At 40.4% G+C, this 26,625-nt stretch overlaps 1 protein-coding gene across 6 annotated transcripts in view; it reads left to right on the top strand.

Annotated features, from left to right (window-relative positions):
• Positions 1-26,625, top strand: part of LOC311119677 (diacylglycerol kinase beta-like) — a 59,040-nt gene that overhangs the window by 636 nt on the left and 31,779 nt on the right. For 2 of the 6 annotated variants that reach the window (XM_084157771.1, XM_084157776.1), the window contains exons 2-19: positions 2,099-2,170; positions 4,116-4,241; positions 8,096-8,172; positions 8,630-8,777; positions 9,444-9,593; positions 11,379-11,428; positions 14,146-14,220; positions 16,064-16,183; positions 18,275-18,392; positions 18,587-18,675; positions 19,098-19,214; positions 19,700-19,798; positions 20,017-20,121; positions 21,090-21,163; positions 21,854-21,928; positions 23,537-23,622; positions 24,488-24,577; positions 24,930-25,090. In XM_084157771.1, coding sequence (XP_084013897.1) covers positions 4,172-4,241; positions 8,096-8,172; positions 8,630-8,777; positions 9,444-9,593; positions 11,379-11,428; positions 14,146-14,220; positions 16,064-16,183; positions 18,275-18,392; positions 18,587-18,675; positions 19,098-19,214; positions 19,700-19,798; positions 20,017-20,121; positions 21,090-21,163; positions 21,854-21,928; positions 23,537-23,622; positions 24,488-24,577; positions 24,930-25,090 — 1,704 coding nt within the window. In that variant the 5' untranslated portion in view covers positions 2,099-2,170; positions 4,116-4,171. Of the gene's footprint in view, positions 1-2,098; positions 2,185-3,228; positions 3,975-4,115; positions 4,242-8,095; positions 8,173-8,441; positions 8,532-8,629; positions 8,778-9,443; positions 9,594-11,378; positions 11,429-14,145; positions 14,221-16,063; positions 16,184-18,274; positions 18,393-18,586; positions 18,676-19,097; positions 19,215-19,699; positions 19,799-20,016; positions 20,122-21,089; positions 21,164-21,853; positions 21,929-23,536; positions 23,623-24,487; positions 24,578-24,929; positions 25,091-26,625 lie in introns of those variants that run through there. The other 4 variants (XM_084157773.1, XM_084157774.1, XM_084157772.1 and 1 more) reach the window with 4 other exon arrangements.

Here is a 26,625-nt window from a genome sequence, read left to right as displayed (position 1 = left end):
ATTCATTGATAGATACAAAGATTGAGAGAGAGGAGGACAACTAAAGTGTTTGATAACCTGCTGTTGCACCACTGGAAATGAATCAAGCCTATCAGTATCTCAATGCTGCTACTACAGAAACTGCTTGTGGAATTAGACTCGCAGCATTGAGAAATTTGCTAAAGGGTTGAAATACTGTTGTGCTACTGTTGTTGCATTGTGCGGAGGATATGTACATTATACTGTATGTATACCAGTGGAGGCTGGTGGGAGGAGCTATAGGAGGACGGGCTCATTGTAATGGAATGTAATGAATTAAATGGAATGGAGTCAAACGTGGTTTCCAAATGTTTTATGTGTTTAATACCGTTCCATTGATTCCATTCCAGCCATTACAATGAGCCTGTCCTCCTATAACTCCTCTCACCAGCCTCCTCTAATGTATACGGGTTATAAACAATAGAGAATGAGAATCATTTTGAGCATTTTGCTTTCCTTTACATCTAACACTCATTAGGAATGGATTGTAAATGTGTATTACAAGACAGATATAACAACTAGTATTTATGATAGCAATAAGTATGAGTCCCAGAGAGGGATTGCAGAGTAGTGGTATGTATTTGTCACACAAGTAATAGATCAAAGTTTATGGGAGGGAGTACCACTGCCTAGAGCGATTCGATTGACTTCTGTGATTTTGCGCAGTCTAAATAGCATCATAATGCATACACGGCACCACATTATGGTCTATTTAGCCACAGATACTGAATGTATTTCAGAGATGTACAGTATATTCTTCTTTAGTCATCTGTCTATAATGTACAGTTGCATCAATAATGCATTTGGAAAGTATTCAGACCCCTTGACTTCCACATTTTGTTACGTTACAGCCTTATTCTAAAATGGATTAAATAGTTTTTTCCCCTCATCAATCTCACCATAATGACAAAGCAAAAAAAGGTTTTTATACATTTTTGCAAATTTAGAATAAAAAAAAGTACTTAAATATCACTTTTACATAAGTATTCAGACCCTTTACTCAGTATTTGTTGAAGCACCTTTGGCAGCGATTAAAGCCTTGACTCTTCTTGGGTATGACGCTACAAGCTTGGCACACCTGTATTTGCGGAGATCTCCCATTCATCTCTGCAGATCCTCTCAAGCTCTGTCAGGTTAGATGGGGAGCGTCGCTGCACAGCTATTTTCAGGTCTCTCCAGAGATGTTCGATTGGGTTCAAGTCCGGGCTCTGGCTGGGCCACTCAAGGACATTCAGAGACTTGTCCAGAAGCCACTCCTGCGTTGTCTTGGCAGTGTGCTTAGGGTTGTTGTCCTGTTGGAAGGTGAACCTTTGCCCCACTCTGAGGTCCTGAGCGCTCTGGAGCAGGTTATCATCAAGGATCTCTCTGTACTTTGCTCTGTTCATCTATCCCTCGATGCTGACTAGTCTACCAGTCCCTTCTGCTGAAAAACATCCCCACAGCATGATGCTGCCACCACCACGCTTCACCATAGGGATGGTGCCAGGTTTCCCCCAGACGTGATCATTGGCATTCAGGCCAAAGAGTTCAATCTTGGTTTCATCAGACTAGAGAATCTTGTTTCTCATGGTCTGAGAGTCCTTTAGGTGCCTTTTGACATACTCCAAGAGGGCTGTCATGTGCCTTATACTGAGGAGTGTCTTCTGTCTGGCCACTCTACCATAAAGGCCTGATTGGTGGAGTGCTGCAGAGATGGTTGTCCTTCTGGAAGGTTCTCCCATCTCCACAGAGGAACTCTGGTGCTCTTTCAGAGTGACCATCGGGTTCTTGGTCACCTCCCTGACCAAGGCCCTTCTCCCCCGATTGCTCAGTTTGGCCAGGCGGACAGCTCTAGGAAGAGTCTTGATTGTTCCAAACTACTTCCATTTAAGAATGATGGAGGCCACTGTGTTCTTTGGGACCTTCAATGCTGCAGACATTTTTTGGTACCCTTCCCCAGATCTGTGCCTCGACACAATCCTGTCTCGACAATTCCTTCGACCTCATGGCTTGCTTTTTGCTCTGACATGCCACTGTGTGACCCTATATAGATAGGTGTGTGCCTTTCCAAATCATGTTCAATCAATTCAATTTACCACAGGTGGACTCCAATCAAGTTGTGGAAACATCTCATGGATGATCAATGGAAACAGGATGCACCTGATAGCAAAGGGTCTGTATACTCATGTAAATAAGGTATTTCTGTAAATGTGCAACAATTTCTAAAAACCTGTTTTCGCTTTGTTATTATGGGGTATTGTGTGTAGATTGCTGAGGAAAAAATGTCATTTAATCAATTTTAGAATAAGGCTGTAACGTAACAAAATGTGGAAAAAGGGAAGGGGTCTGAATACTTTCCGAATGCACTGTATGTGCCAATTCAAGTGTCACAGGGGTTCCTTAAGGTTAGAAATGTGTGTTTATTATGGGTATGTTCAGGACATCCACGTACAAACTACGCCCATACACAGATACACATAAATGCGCAGACACACACATGCACACACATACACATGCACGCTTGCTAGTACACACACACACACACACGGATGATTCCATGCCAGCTCTTTCATTAGGAAATAGTTGTGAACTGAGGTGGTAAAGTACTGTTGCATGCACTTGTTGCTGTGAGGTTTTGTAATTGGTCAGAAGGATTTGGGTCAGAAAGGAAGGAAGCAGACTCTGAGACAAACACAGGTGCGTTAAGAGAGGAGGGGGGAGTGGAACATTCAGCTTCAGTAGTCCACAGAACACAATACTCTAGGCTATATACTGTAGCAACCGACAACCCCAAAACACTCACACATTATTTATTTCTCCTTACATAAATGTGTAATGGTTTTTGAACCCTTCCCAGTAGTTACATTAGTTACAATGTAGTACAGATTAAGTTTACATTAAACATATCTTGTATTGTGCTAACCCATTGAGTGTGTGTGTGTGTGTGTGAGTGTGTGTGTGTGTGTGTGTGTGTGTGTGTGTGTGTGTGTGTGTGTGTGCGTGTGCGTGTGCGTGTGCGTGTGCGTGTGTGTGTGTGTGTGTGTGTGTGTGTGTGTGTGTGTGTGTGTGTGTGTGTGTGTGTGTGTGTGTGTGTGTGTGTGTGTGTGTGTGTGTGTGGGAGGGGGTCTACTACAAGGGAAAAGTGGCATCACATCCCCTCTTTTCTGACACTGTCCAATCTTCTGTCCAATTGCTCATAATCAGTGATGCCAGCTGGCTGTCCCCTGGCAGCCGGCCCATCATTCTGTTGTTGTCAAAAGGACATGCAGCAGTCCTGGACAATCATGACTCAAACTCTTATATGTCCCTTATACTGTCTGTCATAAATTCTTCTTTACGCATAAGCTAAATGTTGTCATAGGGACAGCTGTAGGATCTTAATTTGAGCCAGTTTGCTAAAGCAGGGAAATAATACTGCAGCAACAGGAAATGTGAATTATGATGTGGATTATAATTAATGGATATTTTTGTAGGGGTTGATACATTTTCCGTAAGGGAAAATAAAGTCTGACATTTCAACGTGGAAATTACAAACTTCAGAAGCCTTTTTTAAACCTCAAAAACACTACATGTTTTAAATGTCCTGCATTGCAGGAAATCAAATTAAGATCCTACATCTGTAAGTAGGACAGACGTGAAATAATGCAAAGAGTTGGTAAGTTCATGTTGGATATTGACATGTCAGTTAGCAAATTGCTAGCTAGCTATAGTACATAGTGCTGTATAGGACAAGATAGCATTAGCTTGGCTGTCAGTCATACTAAGAGCAATATACTTGTCTGATGAAATACTTATGACAGCATGAAAAATGCATTCGTTAGGGGGTTCAGTAAGTATTATGAATTAAACAAGTCCCCAGCCTCATTGTCTAATTGACTGACAGACTGATATACTTTTTGGTTGCAGATGGACATACAGCATTTCTTGGTTTCTGCTAAACCATGCTATACTATACTATACTACAGCAATGTAATGACGTGAGGATCAATATACAATAATTTTGTGCAATTTTATGACCAGTGATGATGGAATGATCTCTTTCTGTTAACAGTCTGCCACAAGAGACTATGATGAAAGAGGCCTAACAATTTAACATGTTTCTATATGTTCTGTTCCAGAGAGTGGACTGTGGGCTGATAGTTTGGGGATGTGAGGGAGAAGAGGACTCATCACAATGACCAACCAGGACAAGTGGGTCACTCTGACCCCAGCTGAATTCTCCCTTCTGCAGGAGTATGCTCAATGTAAGTCTGTGTCTGTGACAGTGTGTGTGAGTGGTGTGTGTGTCTGTGTGTGTGTGTGTGTGTGTGTGTGTGTCTGTGTGTGTGTGTGTGTGTGCATGCACGTACACCGTCACTTTACGCTCACAATCAAATCTAAACTTAATTGAAAATTGAATCTAGTCAGGTATAAAACGTGACACTGTATTAGGAAACTACTGTAGAGCCCATCTCAGCAGTTTGTCCTGATCCACCTCACACAGAGAGAGAAGTTCCTACTGCTTGGCTATGGCAGGACAACAGAGCCCAGTTACTGTAATGGTGACTGCATCAGAGCAAAGCAGAGAATATCTCCATGCACTGCCACTGCGTTATGAAACACAGCCTAATCAAACTTGATTTGGTGTAAAGCTCAAACAGTACAAAACCCACTTTTTCTCTGATGACTTGGAATCATCCGTATGTCTGTAATCTGTTATTGGAGCCCCTTGCTGATTTTGCAGCATATCAGCTCAAGCATGAAATCTGTCTGGTGTTCTGGTGCTGTTTATGTTTAAAAAGTATTAATCATAACACAACAGCTTCCCCTGCGGGCCATAGAGAGTTATGGACATCTTGAAGTAATTTTCAAGAACGCTACTGCAAGTAATCAGGTTTTCGTAAATAAAATATTTGACTGTGCAAGTTTTGCCTTTGAATTCAGCACTAGTGGGAATAGTGAAATACACTGAAGCCTTTCTTGCATTGGTTGTTTCCAGGGTAACAATTAGATTTAACAGCATTATTATTTTCAGTATTTATTCTATTTTGGTTTTTAAATAATTTTCGGAAAGGAAGGAATCTCAAAAGACTTCCAACATAACCACAACAAGAAGAACTTCATCCCAGTATAGTAGAGGAGAATAAAACAACAGAGCTCATTTGGGGTCACTTAGAAATGTCCTTGTTTTCTAAAGAAAAGCAATTTTTTTGTCCATTAAAATAACATCAAATTGATCAGAAATACAGTGTAGACATTGTTAATGTTGTAAATGGCTATTGTAGCTGGAAACGGCTGATTTTTAATGGAATATCTACATAGGCGTACAGAGGTCCATTATCAGCAACTATCAGTCCTGTGTTCCAATGGCACGTTGTGTTTGCTAATCCAAGTTTATCGTTTTAAAAGGCTAATTGATCATTAGAAAACCCTTTTGCAATTATGTTAGCACAGCTGAAAACTGTTGTGCTGATTAAAGAAGCAATAAAACTGGCCTTCTTGAGACTAGTTGAGTATCTGGAGCATCAGCAATTGTGGGTTCAATTACAGAATAAAAATGGCCAGAAACAAAGAACTTTCTTCTGAAACTCGTCAGTCTATTCTTGTTCTGAGAATTGAAGGCTGTTCCATGCGAGAAATTGCCAAGAAACTGAAGATCTCATACAACGCTGTGTACTACTCCCTTCACAGAACAGTGCAAACTGGCTCTAATCAGAATAGAAAGAGGAGTGGGAGGCCCCGGTGCACAACTGAGCAAGAGGACAAATATATTAGAGAGAAACAGACGCCTCACAGGTCCTCAACTGGCAGCTTCATTAAATAGTACACGCAAAACACCAGTCTCAACGTCAACAGTGAAGAGGCGACTCCGGGATGCTGACCTTCTAGGCAGAGTTGCAAAGAAAAAGCCATATCTCAGACTGGCCAATAAAAATAAAAGATTAAGATGGGCAAAAGAACACAGACACTGGACAGAGGAAGATTGGAAAAAAGTGTTATAGACAGACTAATCGAAGTTTGAGGTCTTCGGATCAGAAAGAATAACATTTGTGAGACGCAGACCAAATGAAAAGATGCTGGAGGAGTACTTGATGCCATCTGTCAAGCATGATGGAGGCAATGTGATGGTCTGCTTTGGTGGTGGTAAAGTGGGAGATTTGTACAGGGTAAAAGGGATCTTGAAGAAGGAAGGCTATCACTCCATTTTTAACGCCATACCATACCCTGTGGACGGCGCTTGATTGGAGCCAATTTCCTCCTACAACAGGACAATGACCCAAAGCACAGCTCCAAACTATGCAAGAACTATTTAGGGAAGAAGGAGTCAGCTGGTATTCTGTCTATAATGGAGTGGCCAGTACAGTCACCGGATCTCAACCCTATTGAGCTGTTGTGGGAGCATCTTAACCGTAAGAAGTGCCCATCAAGCCAATCCAACTTGTGGGAGGTGCTTCAGGAAGCATGGGGTAAAAATCTCTTCAGATTACCTCAACAAATTGACAACTAGAATGCCAAAGGTCTGCAAGGCTGTAATTGCTGCAAATGGAGGATTCTTTGATGAAAGCAAAGTTTGAAGGACACAATTATTATTTCTATTAAAAATACTTATTTCTAACCTTGTCAATGACTACATTTCCTATGCATTTTGCTATATTTCCTATTCAAACTAATTTCATGTATGTTTTCATGGAAAACAAGGAAATGTCTATGTGACCCCAAACTTTTGAACAGTAGTGTATATAGCATCTTAACTGGAGGTTATTTTATTTGATATTAACAGACTTCAGTCCAAATCTAAATAATTAATGCATTTTGCTTGGGATCTCTTCTGCAGGCAAAGCGTTTCACTTTGACATCTCTCTCGTTAATTGCTCTACGCATTGTGACAACATTGTTTCGCCGACTGTAAGCAGCTCTCCAGCCTCTCTTTAATGTCTCTGATTGGGATCGATTTTTTATCTTCGGCAGTGTTTACTGTTATGAATAGTTGTGTTAATAAAGCATTGTGGAATTGAATTGCATATTGGGTTGAATTGAGAGAGGCTTTTATTAGCCATGTCTGAAGGTCTGAGAAGAGACAGGGTGTGGGACCGAGGGAAAATGAGATGGAAATAAAGAGTGAGGGTGAGTGTGTAATAGAAAGATTTGGATAATTGTGTTTCGATGGGCTCAGAGCTAGTCATTGTGCTCCCTGTGCAGCGACAGGTTATAAAATATCCCATTCTCCGAACTGCAACAATGAACCTTTCGCTGTTTCCACCTCTCCCTCTTCAGTCCCTCCAGCTCACTTTACCCCCCCACCACCACCCTCTTCTCATTAAAAAGTGAAGTGAGCTCTATTGCACACTTTCCTCACTTCGCGTACTGCATGAGCACCAATACTCTACAGTCTACTTCACTGCAGTTATGATTTCATAATCAGAGACGATTATTATAATTGATTTTTTTGCACAGAGACATTGCGGTTTGTATTTTCCCAGGTGCTGTGTAAAAGAACACTGATGTGACATGCATTTTGGCCTAAAGTAACCTACGCTAAGTCATTTCCTTTGAAGTGTTAGTATTAGGACAACATTACAGTTTTTTTGACCATGTAGAGGAGTGATAAGAAAACGGTGCATGAGTTAATACTTTTTAACGTCTTTTTGGTGGGTTTATCACACTGGCACTCAGTCACACGTATCATGGTCTCGCGTGGTCATCCTTCCAAATCTAGTCTTGTTGCTCCAGAAGCTACAAATATCATAATGGAACAGCTGGAATAATATAATAAAACAATGTGTACACCAGGAGCCCAATGGACCAGTCCTGCCAGGACACTTCTGGGCTAAACTCCCATAGTTTGAGACGTTGACAGGAACCAGACCAAACGGACCAGGCAGAGGAGTCTAACCTGCTACCCGTTCCAGAGTCTGGTGATTCCTCCTGTGATTTAGATGGGTGTCAGATCTAAATCCTCCTGAACTGTAGACTGGACCTTTTGCACTCTAACTCCAAGTTTAGAGATAATTGGATGAGATCCCGCAGTGGGATCTCCCTCCACAGACATGATGATATCAATTGCTATTTAATTGGAAGCCTTTATGGTTATAACACGTGCTGAATGTTTTTCTTTTAGACTCAACCAAGAAGCTGAAAGATGTGCTGCAGGAGTTCCATGGAGATGGAGTGTTGGCGAAATATAACCCAGAGGAGGTAGTCTTTCTTTCCATAAGACACTGTTCTGACTGTTCTGGTAGTGATGTGGCATCATTAGTATTGCATGAACCGTTGTAGAACTACTTTGAGGCTTCTTCATAATGTAGAACACTACCATCACTTCAGACTTGCTACCAATTCTTGGTTATTTTAATATCAACAACATTCAACAATGGTATTGGTCTATAGTCACCTCAGACCAATATATCTTTGTTTGGTTTTGTCATTTGAAAGTCACACCATGGTTATTTGTATGCTTTACAGGATATGACTAATGTACTATTTGGAGGTTTGATTTATTAAGATGCCCAATGTCTTTATTCAATGCTGCATAGAAGCAGGACATACTCAATCAGGTAATGTAATTTCTTGTTCTCCCAGACATGATATGGTAATCAAAGCTTCCCTCATAAGAATTATACACACCAGGATCATGTTCTGTGTCTTGTTTCAGGAGATTGACTTTGAAGGCTTCAAGGTCTTCATGCAGACGTTTCTGGAGAGCGAGCTGGCAGAGGAGTTCTGTCAACACCTCTTCTTATCATTCAGTAACAAGGGACCAAAACCCAGCCCCTCTTCCATAGACAAGCCCAGAGTTACTGGTAAGACCCTGCACTTTAGCTATAACCTTCATAAGGAGCAAAGTAGCCTTTAGATTGTCTGTGTGCGCTGTTACTTAATTTTTAAAGCTACTTTGCCCTCAGGACCACTGTACCTTCACTTCAGACAAACCCAAATGAACAGATCAAGAAGGCATATAAACTCTATGACCTCAGCAGCAGACAAACAATTTCTCTAACATCAAATAAAAGCCTAGAGCTGTTTAGGTCTGCTTTAGTTTTTACTCCTACCACAAAGAGCATGTTCACTGGGTGATGCTGTTGTAATTGGTTCAGTATTGTTAACTCTGTCATCAAACCACCCCAGATTGCCTTGTTGTTGTGGACTGTAGCTTGCAGGCAAGTCATTGAGTGCAGTGTATGTAGCATCAGCTTGTACTTTTTCACAAAATGTCCAAACTGTACGTGTCCTGAGGTACTAAGTACAATCATAAACTAAAACGGTGCTGTCTAGTCAACATTTACTATTGTAGTATTGGCAAAAACTATATCTATATAACATCTGTAATCAATTTCACAACATTAATTTTGATTTATTGGTAGACAGTTTGAAAGACAGTTTGAGGTTGACATTAGAGGCATAAGCTCAGCAATGATCATAACCGGCCTACATTTTGACCTTCTTCCCTGGCCTTCTTCTCTCTGCAGGCCTCAAGCTGATCAAAGGGAACTCGACCCCTCTGAAGGTGCCCACTCTACCCAGGACTCTGCCCAGACCTCTAGGTATGGTTCAACTGAAGGACATCGTCTGCTACCTCTCACTGCTGGAGGGTGGCCGACCCGAGGACAAACTGGAGTGTGAGTACTAATGATTGTACAGTATATCTGTGTGTTTCCTCTAAAAGGGGAATATACTGGAGCTCCTTTGGCTATAATGCAGAATTAGGCTTTCCAGAACAACAATGTTATTTTGTGTTTTACCCATGACAATAATGACATTTGTGTACCCTAGATACAAACACTCATAGCCAAACGAGATAGAGCTTCATCCCAATACACTGGTCTATATTTCCCATTACCTAAGCAGGAGTAGCAGGCTAGCCTTTTCACAGTAGTCTACTTGAATCATTATGTTTACTGAAAGACCTTATTAGCGTTGCCATGGTATCTCTTTATTCTACTTAAACTTTAGATGTGTACTTATTTATTCATGAGATTATATTAGATAATTGAACATCATACTTTTTATGTGTTCTTATAATTCTCATCCAACTGCTGAATAATTGAAGAGCAGAGCTGTCCATTAAGCATAAAGTGTGTTAATAATTTAGCTGGTCTGGCCCAGGGAGCACATCATTGGTTTAGCCTTGGATGCTACAGTATCTCTCCTTGTAGAAAGAATCCCACTCTGCCCACCCTACCCCTCCTTCCGTCTAGCCTCACCGATGTCTTGTGGAGCTAAACAGGGCCCTCTGCTGGTTCTTCTAAGAATTACTGGTTTCAATTAACACTTACAGTACATTCATTTTAGCTACTATATCTGTAGGTCTACATACGTTGTGCAAAGTCAGGGAATGCATGGCAAAAAGAGAAACATCGAAAAAGTGAGTATTGATCATCATCAGTAGCAAGCTAAATTCCCTTGGTTCTGTATGATTGAGGAACTATATCCAATGGCACTACAGTGGATTCAGTTATTGTTGCTGCAACTAGTACTACTTCAGCTTTGAAGAGGTGAGGTGATGAGGTCTAACGATAAATAATAGTCTTTATACTGTAGGTTCATAGGGTTAGACAACTTGGCTCTATGCTTTTTTTTGAGTAACTCGACTGAATACCATTCCTCCCATCTCTCTACACACACCATCACTTTTCTGTGGCAACGTTGGATCACCACCACAAACACCTTCCCAGCTCCAGCAGAGTTCCCAATCCTCCAGGCATCTACCTCACTTCCCCTTCCTCCGGCCCCAAAGGACCGACCTGACCGCACCACAGCAGGAAGCTGTCAATTAGCTCCTCATTAGGGTCTGACAAACAGCAGCTTGACGTCAACCCCATATGAAATCAACAACCCCCCCCTTCGAGTCCTTAGTGAACTCACCGGCTCACCCTCCTCAATCTAGCTGGGTTTGTCACGAGCCGCACCACTACTGAGATTGGGGGAGGAGGTAGCATCACGCTGAGACTGGGCTAAAAACACTTTATCCACGCATAGGGACTAAACATTAGTATGTAAATTACTTGGGGCAGAGGATAGTGTTGTCACGATTATATTACTATAGGACTGGGGTTTGTGTGTGTGTGTGTCACTCTTGTATTGGATAGCCAATCACTGTTCTGGTGAGGGAGCTGTCTGTTTCCATGGTGATGGTGTTGAGTGGTGGCTGGAGGCTAGTGGAGGAACCAATCAGACTTCAACTCTGAGATGCTAAGAACACTTTTATGAGGGGAAACGTTGCTTTGAATTGATGGGAGTGCAATAGCTGATTGTACCCTTAAAAACTGAAGGAAGTTTTTGTTCTTTAACATAGTAAAGTGCCTCCATGAAACAAAATTGGTAGTAAAAATGTGTCTCAATGACATTAATTGCATCTCAAACAACAATTGAAACTCATAAATGTTTGATCTCTTTCTCCACAGTTATGTTTCGTCTCTATGATACTGATGGGAATGGGTCTCTGGATAGTTCGGTAATCATTTTTCCTTCTTCATATGCCAAACAAATTATATGAACACAGCCTTACATAAAACATCATCTTTGTTATTTGCTAAAGCCAATACCAGAGCCATGTATGGTTCTGTCCAATACACGCCACGTTATTTACTGTACTGAAGAATTATTGGTGCTGCAACCTGGACTCAAGGGTAGACTTAACATAGTAAATGGAAATCCAGGACACTCCATTTAGTATGATATGTTACGTTTCGTATGGTATGTATTAATTTGTTTCGTATGATATGTTGCGAATTACAATTCGTATGATATGTTACAAATTGCAATTTGTACAATATGTTACGAATTGTAATTCATACAATATGTTACAAATTTGCAATACATATGATATGTTAAGAATTCCAATTTGTTGTGGCTAACGTTAGCTTGGTGGCTAACGCTAACGTTAGCTAGGTTGCTACCATTAGCTAGGCTAGGGGTTAGGGTTAGGGGTTAAGGGTTAAGGTTAGGGTTAGGAGTTAGGGGAAGGGTTAGCTAACATGCTTCTATTTGCAAAGTAGCTAAAAAGTAGTAAATAGTTGCAAAGTTGCTGATTAGCTAAAATGCCAAAGTTGTCCGTGATGAGATTTGAACAAGCAACCTTTTGGGTTGCTAGACGTTCGCGTTATAAGTCTACCCATCCACCCCGACCAACCACCCTGCTTCTGTTTTTTCCTTAAGTAACCTTCTGTCTTATGTAACTATACCAAACATAACATGTCATACTAATTTGAGTGTCCCAGATTCACATTTACTATGTTACGTCTAGTCTATGAGACCATGCTGGGTACAATGGTACATGATAGGTACCTAATGTACTATAAATACAATTCTGCAATAGAGGACCTTCTGGAAATCTGAATCTTAGTCATTCTAACCATGACACTGACATATGGAAATTTAGAATATTTTGTACAATATAATCTAAAGTAACATTACACAAGCCCTCTAAAAAGCTTGGGCTTGTTGCAGAGGAGCAGGCGAGTAAATGTATCATGTTCATTATTCTGGTCTGCATGTGGCGACTCTCCACTAGACGATAATTGCCCTCCCATAGGGCAACCATTGTAATTAAGTCATCAAGTCTGTATCAGTTTTCAAGCTGCTTTTGTTGTGCATTGTACAACTCTCTTTTGGAGAGGGAAGATTGTACCAACTGGTCATTACATGCCCTTCATCAGTCTAAAACCATTGATATGATATGAAGAATGGCTATTGTACCATAGATATACACCACCGGTCAAAGGTTTTAGAACACCTACTCATTCAAGGTTTTCTTTATTTTTACTATTTTCTACGTTGTAGAATAATAGTGAAGACATCAAAACTATGAAATAACACATATGGAATCATGTAGTAACTGAAAAAGTGTTAAACAAATTAAAAATATATTTTATATTTGAGATTCTTCAAATAGCCACCCTTTGCCTTGATGACAGCTTTGCACACTCTGGGCATTCTCTCAACCAGCTTCATGAGGTAGTCACCTGGAATGCATTATTTCAATTAACAGGTGTGCATTCTTAAAAGTTAATTTGTGTAATTTATTTCCTTCTTAATGCGTTTGAGCCAATCAGTTGTGTTGTGACAAGGTAGGGGGTTATACAGAAGATAGCCCTATTTGGTAAAAGACTAAGTCCATATTATGGCAAGAACAACTCAAATAAGCAAATAGAAACGACAGTTCATCATTACTTTAAGACATGAAGGTCAGTCAATACGGAACATTTCAAGAACATTGAAAGTTGCAGTCGCAAAAACCATCAAGCGCTATGATGAAACTGGCTCTCATGAGGACCGCCACAGGAATGGAAGACTGCAGAGGCCTTCATGGTCGAATTGCTGCAAAGAAACCACTACTAAAGGACACCAATGAGAAGAAGAGACTTGCTTGGGCCAAGAAACACGAGCAATGGACATTAGACTGGTGGAAATCCATATTTGAGATTTTTGGTTCCAACCGCTGTGTCTTTGTGAGACGCGGTGTGGGTGAACAGATGATCTCCGCATGTGTATTTCCCACCATAAAGCATGGAGGAGGAGGTGTTATGGTGTGGGGGTGCTTTGCTGGTGACACTGTCTGTGATTTATTTAGAATTCAAGGCACACTTTACCAGCATGGCTACCACAGCATTCTGCAGCGATACGCCATCCCATCTGGTTTGGGCTTAGTAGGACTATCATTTGTTTTTCAACAGGACAATGACCCAACACACCTCCAGGCTGTGTAATGGCTATTTTACCAAGAAGGAGAGTGATGGAGTGCTGCATCAGATGACCTGGCCTCCACAATCCCCTGACCTCAACGAAATTGATATGGTTTGGGATGAGTCGGACCGCAGAGGGAAGGAAAGCAGCCAACAAGTGCTCAGCATATGTGGGAACTCCTTCAAGACTGTTGGAAAAGCATTCCAGGTGAAGCTGGTTGAGAGAATGCCAAGAGTGTGTAAAGCTGTCATCAAGGCAAAGGGTGGCTATTTGAAGAATCTCAAATATTAAATATATTTTGATTTGTTTAACACTTTTTTGGTTACTACATAATTCCATATCTTTTATTTCATAGTTTTGATGTCTTCACTATTATTCTACAATGTAGAAAATAGTAAAAATAAATAAAAACCCTTGAATGAGTAGGTGTTCTAAAACTTTTGACCGGTAGTGTGTTTTGACACAAGATTTGTTTTCTACTTCTAGGAACTGGAGCACATCATCTCTCAAATGATGCATGTTGCTGAGTACTTGGAATGGGACGTGACAGAACTGAAGCCGGTAAAATACATATTTTTTCATAACCATTTAATATACTGTACATATTATGGTTTTAATTTTCTTATAGGGCCTTATATAGAGCAAAGTATTAGGCTCTAGGGCCCCCTAGTGTCAATTATATGAATAACAAGAAAATACTGTAACTTTGTATAGCTTGAATATATATATATATATATATATATATATATATAAATATATACAGTGGGGGGAAAAAAGTATTTAGTCAGCCACCAATTGTGCAAGTTCTCCCACTTAAAAAGATGAGAGAGGCCTGTAATTTTCATCATAGGTACACGTCAACTATGACAGACAAAATTAGAAAAAATAATCCAGAAAATCACATTGTAGGATTTTTTATGAATTTATTTGCAAATTATGGTGGAAAATAAGTATTTGGTCAATAACAAAAGTTTCTCAATACTTTGTTATATACCCTTTGTTGGCAATGACACAGGTCAAAAGTTTTCTGTAAGTCTTCACAAGGTTTTCACACACTGTTGCTGGTATTTTGGCCCATTCCTCCATGCAGATCTCCTCTAGAGCAGTGATGTTTTGGGGCTGTCGCTGGGCAACACAGACTTTCAACTCCCTCCAAAGATTTTCTATGGGGTTGAGATCTGGAGACTGGCTAGGCCACTCCAGGACCTTGAAATGCTTCTTACGAAGCATTTCCTTCGTTGCCCGGGCGGTGTGTTTGGGATCATTGTCATGCTGAAAGACCCAGCCACGTTTCATCTTCAATGCCCTTGCTGATGGAAGGAGGTTTTCACTCAAAATCTCACCATACATGGCCCCATTCATTCTTTCCTTTACACGGATCAGTCGTCCTGGTCCCTTTGCAGAAAAACAGCACCAAAGCATGATGTTTCCACCCCCATGTTTCACAGTAGGTATGGTGTTCTTTGGATGCAACTCAGCATTCTTTGTCCTCCAAACACGACGAGTTGAGTTTTTACCAAAAAGTTCTATTTTGGTTTCATCTGACCATATGACATTCTCCCAATCCTCTTCTGGATCATCCAAATACACTCTAGCAAACTTCAGACGGGCCTGGACATGTACTGGCTTAAGCAGGGGGACACGTCTGGCACTGCAGGATTTGAGTCCCTGGCGGCGTAGTGTGTTACTGATGGTAGGCTTTGTTACTTTGGTCCCAGCTCTCTGCAGGTCATTCACTAGGTCCCCCCGTGTGGTTCTGGGATTTTTGCTCACCGTTCTTGTGATCATTTTGACCCCACGGGGTGAGATCTTGCGTGGAGCCCCAGATCGAGAGAGATTATCAGTGGTCTTGTATGTCTTCCATTTCCTAATAATTGCTCCCACAGTTAATTTCTTCAAACCAAGCTGCTTACCTATTGCAGATGCAGTCTTCCCAGCCTGGTGCAGGTCTACAATTTTGTTTCTGGTGTCCTTTGACAGCTCTTTGGTCTTGGCCATAGTGGAGTTTGGGGTTGTGGACAGGTGTCTTTTATACTGATAACAAGTTCAAACAGGTGCCATTAATACAGATAACGAGTGGAGGACAGAGGAGCCTCTTAAAGAAGAAGTTACAGGTCTGTGAGAGCCAGAAATCTTGCTTGTTTGTAGGTGACCAAATACTTATTTTCCACCATAATTTGCAAATAAATTCATTAACAATCCTACAATGTGATTTTCTGGAAAAAAAAATCTCAATTTGTCTGTCATAGTTGACGTGTACCTATGATGAAAATTACAGGCCTCTCTCATCTTTTTAAGTGGGAGAACTTGCACAATTGGTGGCTGACTAAATACTTTTTTCCCCCACTGTATATAATCTGTGTTGACAGATCCCACTGTACTGTCTCTGATTGGTTGTGAGTAGATTCTGCAGGAGATGATGCAGGAGATCGACTATGACCATGACGGCACTGTGTCTCTAGAGGAGTGGATCCAGGGAGGAAGCACGACCATCCCCCTGCTGGTACTACTGGGCCTAGAGACGGTGAGTAGTCAAGAATGTGTTACCTAAACATCATCACTGTTGTTACTTTCAATGGCTGATTTTCTAGACCAGAGCCATTGAGAATGTCTATGTATGGCTGTGAGGTGTCCAATTCTGGTCCTGGAAGGCCATAGTGTGTGCAGGATTTAGTTCAAGCCCAGTTAAAGGCCCAATGCAGCCATTTTTATATCAATATCAAATCATTTCTTGGTAACAATTAAGTACCTTACTGTTATATTTTTTCATTAAAATGGTAAAAAAGAAACAAAAATAGCTTTTAAGCAAAAACTATTTCTCAAGCAAGAATTTTGCTAGGACTGTCTGAAAACTGAAAACGAGCTATTATTGGCAGGCAGGTTTGGAACTCTCTTTGTTATTGGTCTATTAACTTATTTACCGCTTGGTGATGTCACCAGGGAAGCCGAAACTCCATTCATACAAAAACGGCTGATTAGAAGGTCCTGTGTAGATTGTATTTTCAACCAGCAACCATATTTTTAATATGAATAAAGGCTTGCTAAAGTACCAAGATTTCAATCTACTTAATCAAAAAATGTATCCAAGTTACACCATTATTGTAAAGCCCTAGTTATTTTTGTTGCTTTGACAAAGTCATCTCTGAAGATTATGATTGATTTCATGTGATTAGTGATTGATTTACGTATGTCCCTCATGTTCAGGAGAATCCTGTTGCGTGAACTGAACTCTTGTTTTAATATGGCGAAACTACTCCTTTTAAAATATTTTTTTCTAAAGAAACATTGAACATATAATAGTCAGATCATAGTGCAAAAGCAGGTGATCTGGTTCTACTATTTTTGGCAATTTTCTGGTGTTTTTTGGTGGAAAACTGAGCGTGTCGAACATAACACATCAACCCTGTTACCCATAGATAGACAGGCTAGAAATGTTTTAGATATGTAATTGTTTTGTAAAACTTGCATTCAATTGACCCTCCCTGTTGCACACAACAAGCTGAACAGATGACTCCATCCAACTCCGTGCCACGCAGGGATTAATGGCTGATTTAAGATGAAATAGTCATCTCTGTTACAGTCAACTCTGTTGCTTTATTTGGCACTTAATAGGCACTTACTTCAGTAATTTTTGTTATTTAACCTCTTGAGATGGGAAAACGTGTTTTTTTAATGAAGTTGAACATGTGCTCTTTATGACAGAATGTTAAAAGTAGGTGAAAATTGACCAAGTTACACTTTGGTGGAACGACCCAACTATCAGGAAATAACACAGATTTAAAGAATCCAGACCTTTACAGTGTTAGTTTCATCAGCTGTTGTATAATATGATACAAAACACAGGAAAAACTGAATTTTGTCTGCACTGGGCCTTTAAACACACCATAGCTTGATTCACACTACCAGGCCAAACCGAGCCAAGGCAAGCTGTATTAGGCCAGCCTGGTTCCTCATCCACCATAGTTGCTGGAACCGTGCTGGAAATTACAATTTGGGAAACAATATTTGAGCCAGCACGGTATGGTTGGGGTGGGCCCTATAGTGTGAATCAGGTACAAGGTCTGGTGGACATTCCCACCATCTAACTTGTCAATAACTGCCTCAGATGGTACCACTGATGTCCTAGCTCTCTTTGTCCACTAGATGGAGTCATCTGTTCAGTTTTTGACTGTCTTTGTCTTCAATGATCTTGAACGAGTCATCACTTATCACAGGCTAATGTGACATCAGGCTTACAGTGACATCAGACTGTCATTTTGCTGTGATTGACATAACAGATGACATGATTAATGAAACAGGATTAAAGGGAAGAGCCCAGGCAATCCTCCCCACTAAAGTTGATGGCTTTGGAGAACAGTAAAAAGTTATCCAAATCTTTCACATGGGCCACATTCAGTTGCCAAACGTTGTCGAACGCTGCAGATAAAAATGCCATGAATAGAGCCGATGTGATTCCTTATTGTACATGTCAGAGAGACATGTTTGTTTTACATGGCCGATTTATATCTGAAAGTTCCAAAACGTTGCGTCATGCCATATAACTAATCACCCAACCATCAACCAGTCAATAAGTAACCAATCAATCAATCAAACCAATCAATAATCTTTCCTTTAGAATGTGAAAGACGATGGGCAGCACGTGTGGAGACTGAAGCATTTCAACAAGCCGGCCTACTGTAACCTGTGTCTGAACATGCTGATAGGCCTGGGGAAGCAAGGGCTGTGCTGCTCATGTGAGTATGGTAACATTAACAGTTGTCTCCTCATGTCTACTCTCATTTTTACCATTAATTAAAGGTTTATTCCTTGCACTTTTTCATCAAATCACCACTCGAAAATTCCTATCGCCAACCTCAATTTAATGTTTGCTATTCATAGTTGTTTTTGTGATTTTTTTGGGTCAAAATGTGGGGTCCACCTCTCCCAGTCTGCAAGTACACAGTCCATGAGCGCTGTGTGGCCCGTGCTCCTCCGTCGTGCATCAAAACCTACGTGAAGACCAAGAAAAACACAGAGGTGCGTCCAATTGGAGTGTTTACTAATCGGCACGCTCGGATCAGCGATGCTCCACGGAGCTTAGACCCAGGGCTCCTTCCTCACTAATGGAATTAAACAACTCATTCTGCTACTAAGCATAGCTAATTACAATATTTAGTCTGGTTTAAATACATGCCCAAATCACAAACAGTATTGTTCAAATTTCTCTCTTTCTTTCTTTCTTTCTTTCTTTCTTTCTTTCTTTCTTTCTTTCTTTCTTTCTTTCTTTCTTTCTTTCTTTCTTTCTTTCTTTCTTTCTTTCTTTCTTTCTTTCTTTCTTTCTTTCTTTCTTTCTTTCTTTCTTTCTTTCTTTCTTTCTTTCTTTCTTGCTATTATGTTATTTCTCACTTGTTTTCTGTCATGCTTTTCTCCTCTGTTTCTCTCTGTTTCTCGCTCCACAGGTGATGCACCATTTCTGGGTGGAGGGGAACTGCCCGACCAAGTGTGACAAGTGTCACAAAACCATTAAGTGTTACCAGGGTCTGACTGGGCTTCACTGTGTGTGGTGCCAAATCACGGTACGCCCCCCCCCCCCCCCTCCCCAGGAGAATCAGCCTCCTCATTATTTTCCACAGTTTCTTGCTGTTTATGATTTCTTTTTTGCACCTTTTATCTGAGTCCTCTCACTTTACCAATTTACACCAAGTAACAGTTATTTCCAGTATTCTGCTAATAGAAAATAAACCACAGTAAAAATGTGTTTTGTTATCAGTCTTTTTTAAATAAACCCGGTTGTGTTTTTGTAAATCACACAACATGCTCTTTGCTTATTACTCAATAGCACATGGTGTTTAGCTAAAAAAATGTGTATCTAAATAGCTGATACAAACTGAACGTTATATTTTATGGCCCCCATACATTTAAAAGAAACTGAATTTTGTTGAACTGTAAAATCTAATTACAGATTACAATCAAATGAAATGTAACATTGAATAGTATGTTACGATCTTGAATTTCACCCTAATACTAATACGGTTGTAATTGACTGCTTCCCCTCATCCAGCTTCATAATAAGTGTGCCTCCCATGTGAAACCTGAGTGTGACTGTGGACCGCTGAAGGACCATATCCTGCCCCCCAACACAATCTGTCCTGTCGTACTGGTGAGTTTAACTTTCAAAACGATACCATATTCTGCTTATATACAAATTTACCACAGGATAGCTTTATGAAAATATATTATTTCCTCATACATAGATCACAGTTTCCCATATTTATAGAGGCAATGTCAATTTTTTAAATTGTTGATCTTTTTGATAACGTGTATTAGATTGTTTTCAAGATGCCCATTTCTACTGTGTCTGTGCACTTTGACCCCCAGGAAAGACAGTCTACGGTGAGGAAAGATTCCAGATCCAGCCAATCAGGAGGCAGAGGGAAGATGCAGAGAGCCAACTCAGTCACGGTGGATGGCCAAGGACTACAGGTGACAATCCAAACCTTTTTATTTTTCTTCAAAAGAAGCATCAGGGTAACATTTAGTAGAATTGAGTGAAGAATGTGTACTGTAAATTGACATTTCTAATCTAACCACAATTTTTATTTTGATGGGTGCAGGATAATATGAAATGACACTGGTGGGATTAATATGAGATTAGATTCTACTGGTGAACAAAACAAGAACCAGCTCCATCCAAATCCTCCCTAATATCTAACAGACAGACAACCGGTGACAATCAACCTGAATCATCTCCCCGCCACATCCATCTCTGCCCTCTCTGGCTAACCAGTGTAATAATCAGGATTATTATTTATAATTAGAGGAAGTAATGGATCACTCCTGGCTGGACAGGGAGCTCATTAATCCACCGCTCGGCCTGCTGGGATAGCAGACAGGGAGAGTTAAGAGCTTCATCTGTGTCAGGGAGCTGCACGGGCGCACTGTCGCCGCCGCCCGCCACTGAGCGGCAGGAACTTGTAGGCTACAGCCTGCGATTAGGGCTTGTTTTGTTTATGCCTCAGCCCTGGCTGCCTCCAGCGTGGTAGAGGCCTACTGCTTCTCTCTATCCACTCTACCAGAGGTAGCGATGGGGAGGCTGGTCCCTACGGATGGCCTCCGAGTCACTCAAGACTCAAACTGCTTCTCCCAATCAGGAGATGGTGATGGTTATAACTTCAATTAGGAGGGATTTAGTTGTTCAGTTGATTTCCTGGGATTTTGTTGGGTGTTGTATGTCTGTTGTTCATATGAGAAATGTTTTAACTTTTAATTGTCGATACCAGTAACAAGAGGGACCAGGGGGAAGCAGCCAGGCATTTTTTAAAATAAATATTAATATTTTTTATTCACAGTTTATAATAATGATTTTACGCTATACTCTAACGTAAGATCAGCCTACTACATTATAAGCAATTGGACTGAAATCTCTTTCTGTTTTGATATATTTTGCATAGATCACAACAATAGAGGGAACTCATCCTCTGCTAGTGTTTGTGAATCCAAAGAGTGGAGGGAAGCAGGGAGACAGGTAAGCACACTCTCTCCCTACACTCTACCTCTCTGTAAAAAGGGATTCTCAGAACTTCTCTTCAATAAAAGAGCTGCATAGCCCCTGGCTGCACACAGAGTGCTCATGGCTTAGTTAGTCAAATAGAAACACCATAACATTTACCTACGGACTCCTGCCTGATTCAGCAGAGGTTCTTAGATGGCACTATCATTGACTGTCACATCCCTGGTTGGCAGTATATAGATGTAGGCCTCCTTCTTTAACCCAGGGCCTAATTGGGTTATTACTGAATATATTCATTCTACTCCTTATTACTCCAGTCCTCATTTGTTTAAATGATGAGATCAAAATATGACTTGAGCCAGTTGATATAATGAAATTGAAATTAAAATGAATTAGTCTTTCTAATGACTTCTTCCTATAGCCCTCCCAGTTGCTGACAATGACACTGTGACAGGGCATTGAAGCTGTCAATCATACTGTAGCAAAATGGCATACAGACAGTGTAGGGTTCAGTTGATCACATTTCAATTAAGTGTTTGCATTTGGACTTTTCTTCGTGGTCCAGATGTTTTGTGGTAGCTGTAAGGGGGAGATGCTTCAGTAGGTTTCTGTGGGTCAACTCAACACTGTATTGCTGGTTGTCACAATTTCTTCTTCTGTCTTCTTCTTGTTCCTCCTCTTTTCTCCTCCTCTCCTCTCCTCCAGGATCTACAGAAAATTCCAGTACCTCTTAAACCCTCGGCAGGTATACAACCTGGCCAAGAACGGACCCATGCCTGGGTAAGTTCTGCTCTAATCATCTCACACAGACTCCGTAACATCACCTAAAGTGCACAGAACACTCTGCAGTCATGATTCAACTATCATTATTACCCTCAAGTTACATGTGGAATCAGAGTGGTGGATGAGCGACTGTTTACAAACCCCTAATGTATTCCGCTGTTGCCCAGTCATAATATCCAACATCTCATGCAAGGGAGGTCTCTCAATTTGAGCGTTTCACTCAATCAGGATTCATATGCAGACGTGATTGAAAGGTGAGATTAGACATCACAAACAGTGAGACAACAACACTGTGCTTGAGTCTAGTATTGGTTACAGTGTGTGGGAATAGCGATACATTGTGAGTGACGCAAGGCATGCTGATGTGTGATCACGCATACCGCTGTAGGCTGCACAGGCATGGGTATGGGGCTGTGGACCATCCATGTCTATGATTAAGAAGATGAGCAGATCATTTCGATGCACAAGGTTCCGTCCCTTTTGGTTTAGACACACCAATTTCAGAACATTCTGAAATGCAAGAACGCATCACTTTCGTGCTCTGATGTTGCTGGACTTTGATTAGTTTTTGAAAGCAGAATGTAAATGGCTTGCGAAGAGGAAAAGTCCAATATAAACTTTTGTAGAAGGTTTAGTTTGTGTTCATAATCACGGAGGCCCAGAGGGGCAAATTAAGGTGTACATAATGGCTTTACTCCATAGATCTGTCTTACACAGTTGTAAGATTTGAAATTGACCTTGTCGGCCATATTGTGTCTTCACTATTGATTCTCTGTGTTTGGAGCTTTGTTGGCTGGGAAGGCCATGTTTATTGACGAGGCTCTAAGAGACTTGTTGCACTCAGAAGAAGCCCCTCTCTATCTTTAGCTGGGAACATTCCAGATGACTTTGCCCGGGTGTAACCTTGTTAATATTTGGTGAAGTGTATGTAATGCGGTTGGCATTAACAAGGTGACTGGTCACCGTGGCCACTAGTAGGCCGAGGCAGCCGCACACACTGCTGTCAATTAGCGCTAGCGCTAAAGCAATTAGCCCAAATTAAGTGTTTGTTTCTTGGTATTTAAATATCCCCAAAGTTGCCTTTCATGTTCGCGGCCGTCTGTTTTGCACCTAATACGGTTTGCGGTCCCAGTTGGAGAGTAATTGAGCGAATCATTTATCCGCCATACGAGGCTTGGAGGCTCCCTCATTCAGTTAGGGCTTTGTTATTGTGAAGGAACGGAAGAAGTTGGACTGAACATTGGCCATCTTGATCCGATTAGCCTCTGAAAAGACTAGCTGGCTGAAGGAATAATTGTCAATGTGATATGTGTTATTTTGTGAGATTACAGGGGCCTTTGCAGAGCCGCTCCAGTGCAGCAGAGTTACAATATAGATGTGAGATAAAATAAGGATAAGTATGGAGATCAAACACTTAGCTTTGAATAAGGCCTTGAGTTCAATTTACTATTGGGCAAAATAGTAACAGTTTTCAGGACAGAATGTCTAAAGATTTGTAATGAATTTATAGTAGATCAAGAAAATAATATGTTTCTCTCTAAAAGGGGATTATTTCATGCTTTACATGATTGATATTGTGTGTATGATTTCTTTGTTGCGTTCAAGGTTGAATTTCTTCCGAGAGGTTCCAGATTTCAGAGTGTTAGCTTGTGGTGGGGATGGGACAGTCGGTTGGATTCTGGATTTTATAGGTGAGTGTGCACTTCCACTAACTTCTGCATTATAACAGTTTCCCCCTTTCCTTAACATTTGATTGTGTTCTCTTCAAAAACAGTACATTTGTGCTGTACAGTGACATTTGATGTGCGTTTCAATTATTATTAATTTGTATTACTTTGGTGAAATAAACAGTGCTCTCGTGATTTTGCAAGAAATCATCAAATAATCTTTTATGATTTATATATAAACATGTTCATTACATCCAAGCCTGCGTATTCAATGAAGATAAAACAGGATGATTATGTGAGTTCAAAATTGACATATTAGTCGTCATTTGAGAAATAGCCTGCCTGAAGTCTATTTTTTCTTGAAGACTTATTCCTTTTTCTGCCTTTAAAAAATTGCCTCAATTTTTTTATCAATCAAAACAAAGATAAGTAATAACATGGACAGAATGAATGCTTCTCCTGAAATAGCCTGCGAGACTGGACATTCACATCGCGTCAAGGTCTATCTGTTGTTGCACAGATGTCAGAGCTGCACTGTGTACTTATGTTTAGATTTAAGTAATGGACAAATGACCGTGCTGCACTTGGATAGAGATTTTTTTTTTTACTCAGAGACCTGGGCAAATCAAAGTTAAATAATAAAATAAAATACAGTATATTCAAGTGGATCCGTGTTCAGTTTTGTTGTTGTGGTCAGAATGTGGGGGTGTGGTCCTCTGTAGCTCAGTTGGTAGAGCATGGAGCTTGCAACGCCACGATAGTAGGTTCAATTCCTAGGACCACCTGTACGTATAATGTATACGCATGACTGTAAGAAGCGTCTGCTAAATGGCATAATAATAATAATTCAGTATGATGTCATTATGTTTTTGTTGTACCTCTTGTGTAGATAAGGCCAACCTGGACAGGAACCCCCCTGTGTGTGTACTTCCCCTTGGAACAGGAAATGACCTGGCAAGGTGTCTGCGATGGGGAGGAGGTATGTTTAATGGCAATTTACTGACCCAAAGTGTGCCATTTAAAAAAAAATGAAATATATTATTCCTCTTAAATAAAGGAAACATAAATGTGTGGCCTCTATTTTTTGTCCAATTATGTGATTCATGATATTGAATTTAGATTTCACCATTTATTCATTTTCTCCTTTGAGTGTATATTTTACCTATGTTTTCATGTAGGAATAAATCAGTAGGAATAAATAGTTAGAATACATAAAATTCCAGAGAATAATGTTATATTAAAATACTTATGGCTTATACTATTATGCGTTTTATCTTATGTTCTGGGGTATTATCTATAACATAAGCTATCCTATGTTGTTTGTGTGTTAGGTTATGAGGGAGAGAGCATTCTAAACATCCTCAGGGACATTGAGAACAGCTCTGAGGTGTTGTTGGACCGCTGGAAGATTGACGTCACACCCACGGACAAAGAAGAGAGGGGAGACCCTGTGCCTTACAGCATCGTCAACAACTATTTCTCTATTGGGGTGGTGAGTTACTTACACTAATTTACAGAGTATATGTCACATTAAAGGGATAGTTCAGCTATTTGAAATAGTTGTTTCCTAACATTAGCAAATCTTGGCAGTTGCTATTTAACAAAACTAAAGTGTGGATTGCAGTCACTCCTTGTCCATAGATGGCTTTCAAGATAAGTAAAACGCATATCTAAATATCTAAAATGGATTAACTATCCCTTTAAGCAAGAACAGTGGGTCAACAAACTGGACTAGTCAATAGGAGAGGGCCATGTTTAATCTAAGGCGCTCACCTAAAACAACAAGACTGACAAATTCGTGCTTATCGTGGATCATCCATTTCAGTCGAATACTCTATATAAAGGCCTCAACTGGATAAATACTGTATACCGAATTTAAAGCAGCAACATATAATCATATGTTCTTCTGAGTAGTCTTACTCATTTTGATCAGATGCTAGTTAATAAGCCTTTATTGAGATGTGCTTAAGCTTTAACCACCTCTGATTGAAAAATATGTTGCATTGTGTGCATCTGTGTGGTGTTACGCACCTTTAAACTCATCAACAGCAGAGTCAGGCCCATCTCTGTCCATCTTCAACATAATGACAATGATTACACCCAGCTCATGTGGGTCATTACTGATAAATGTCAGGGGAAATATGGTAATTTACATTTGCAGGTTGGGAGACGGTGGCATCTTGGTGTTGTGACATTCGAACATGACGGGGAAATGAGTGATGCATGTCTTTACAAATGTTAGTCAAATAAATGCTCTGGCTTTGTCCCGTAATGACGAAGGTAGGTCCACTTAACAGACGAAGGGGTTGTAAGCATGGGAATAAATAAAGATAATTTCTCTCATAATTCCACAATATCCGTCATGGCTTGAGGCAAAACATGTTTTCTGAATGTATGTCAGATATTGCAATACCCTTCAACCAAACAAGGGTAGCAGCCTTAGCAGAAGTATTACTTTAAGCCATTGCAACCAATAGACTTCATTGCTATAACACTATTTTCATGGCCTTCTAACAGTGGGATTAGTATCTAACGAAAGTGTTGACAAATGAAGTTGTTTGCCCAGGATTAGGAAGATTCTGAGCCCTCGATGGAATTGAGTGTGATATATTTTGTGTCACATTTCACATCAGATTTTGTTTTCCGTTGGAAGAAAACACTGAATACAATAAAGATTACAAAACAAGTCAAGCTAATAATTACCTCAGAGATTATGCAGATGAAGAAAGATTGTTTCTGTAATTACATTTCTGTAGAGTCAAACTCTGAAGATCAGTAGTAACCAAAAGGTTTCAGTATGTCGAGCAACAGAAAAGTGTAATCATAAGCATCTTATTCTTGGATTTAAAGCATTTCATGTACTGAGTGTACATATCTTTTTATCTTAAAAATTCTAAGCATTGCATCACAGGTTGGCATTTATTGTCATGAATCTTGCACTGGAGGCAGCTCTGCAGAATGGTTACTAGCTGGCACAGCCACAAAGTCATAAAATCGGATTTGAAACCTAACCCTAACCTTAACCAA

Source organism: Coregonus lavaretus (assembly GCF_964263955.1).
Source record: "Coregonus lavaretus genome assembly, chromosome: 3".
NCBI classification, from domain to species: Eukaryota; Metazoa; Chordata; class Actinopteri; order Salmoniformes; family Salmonidae; genus Coregonus; species Coregonus lavaretus.
Note: the sequence above shows the minus strand (reverse complement) of the source record. Positions and strands in the feature narration are given on the sequence as shown.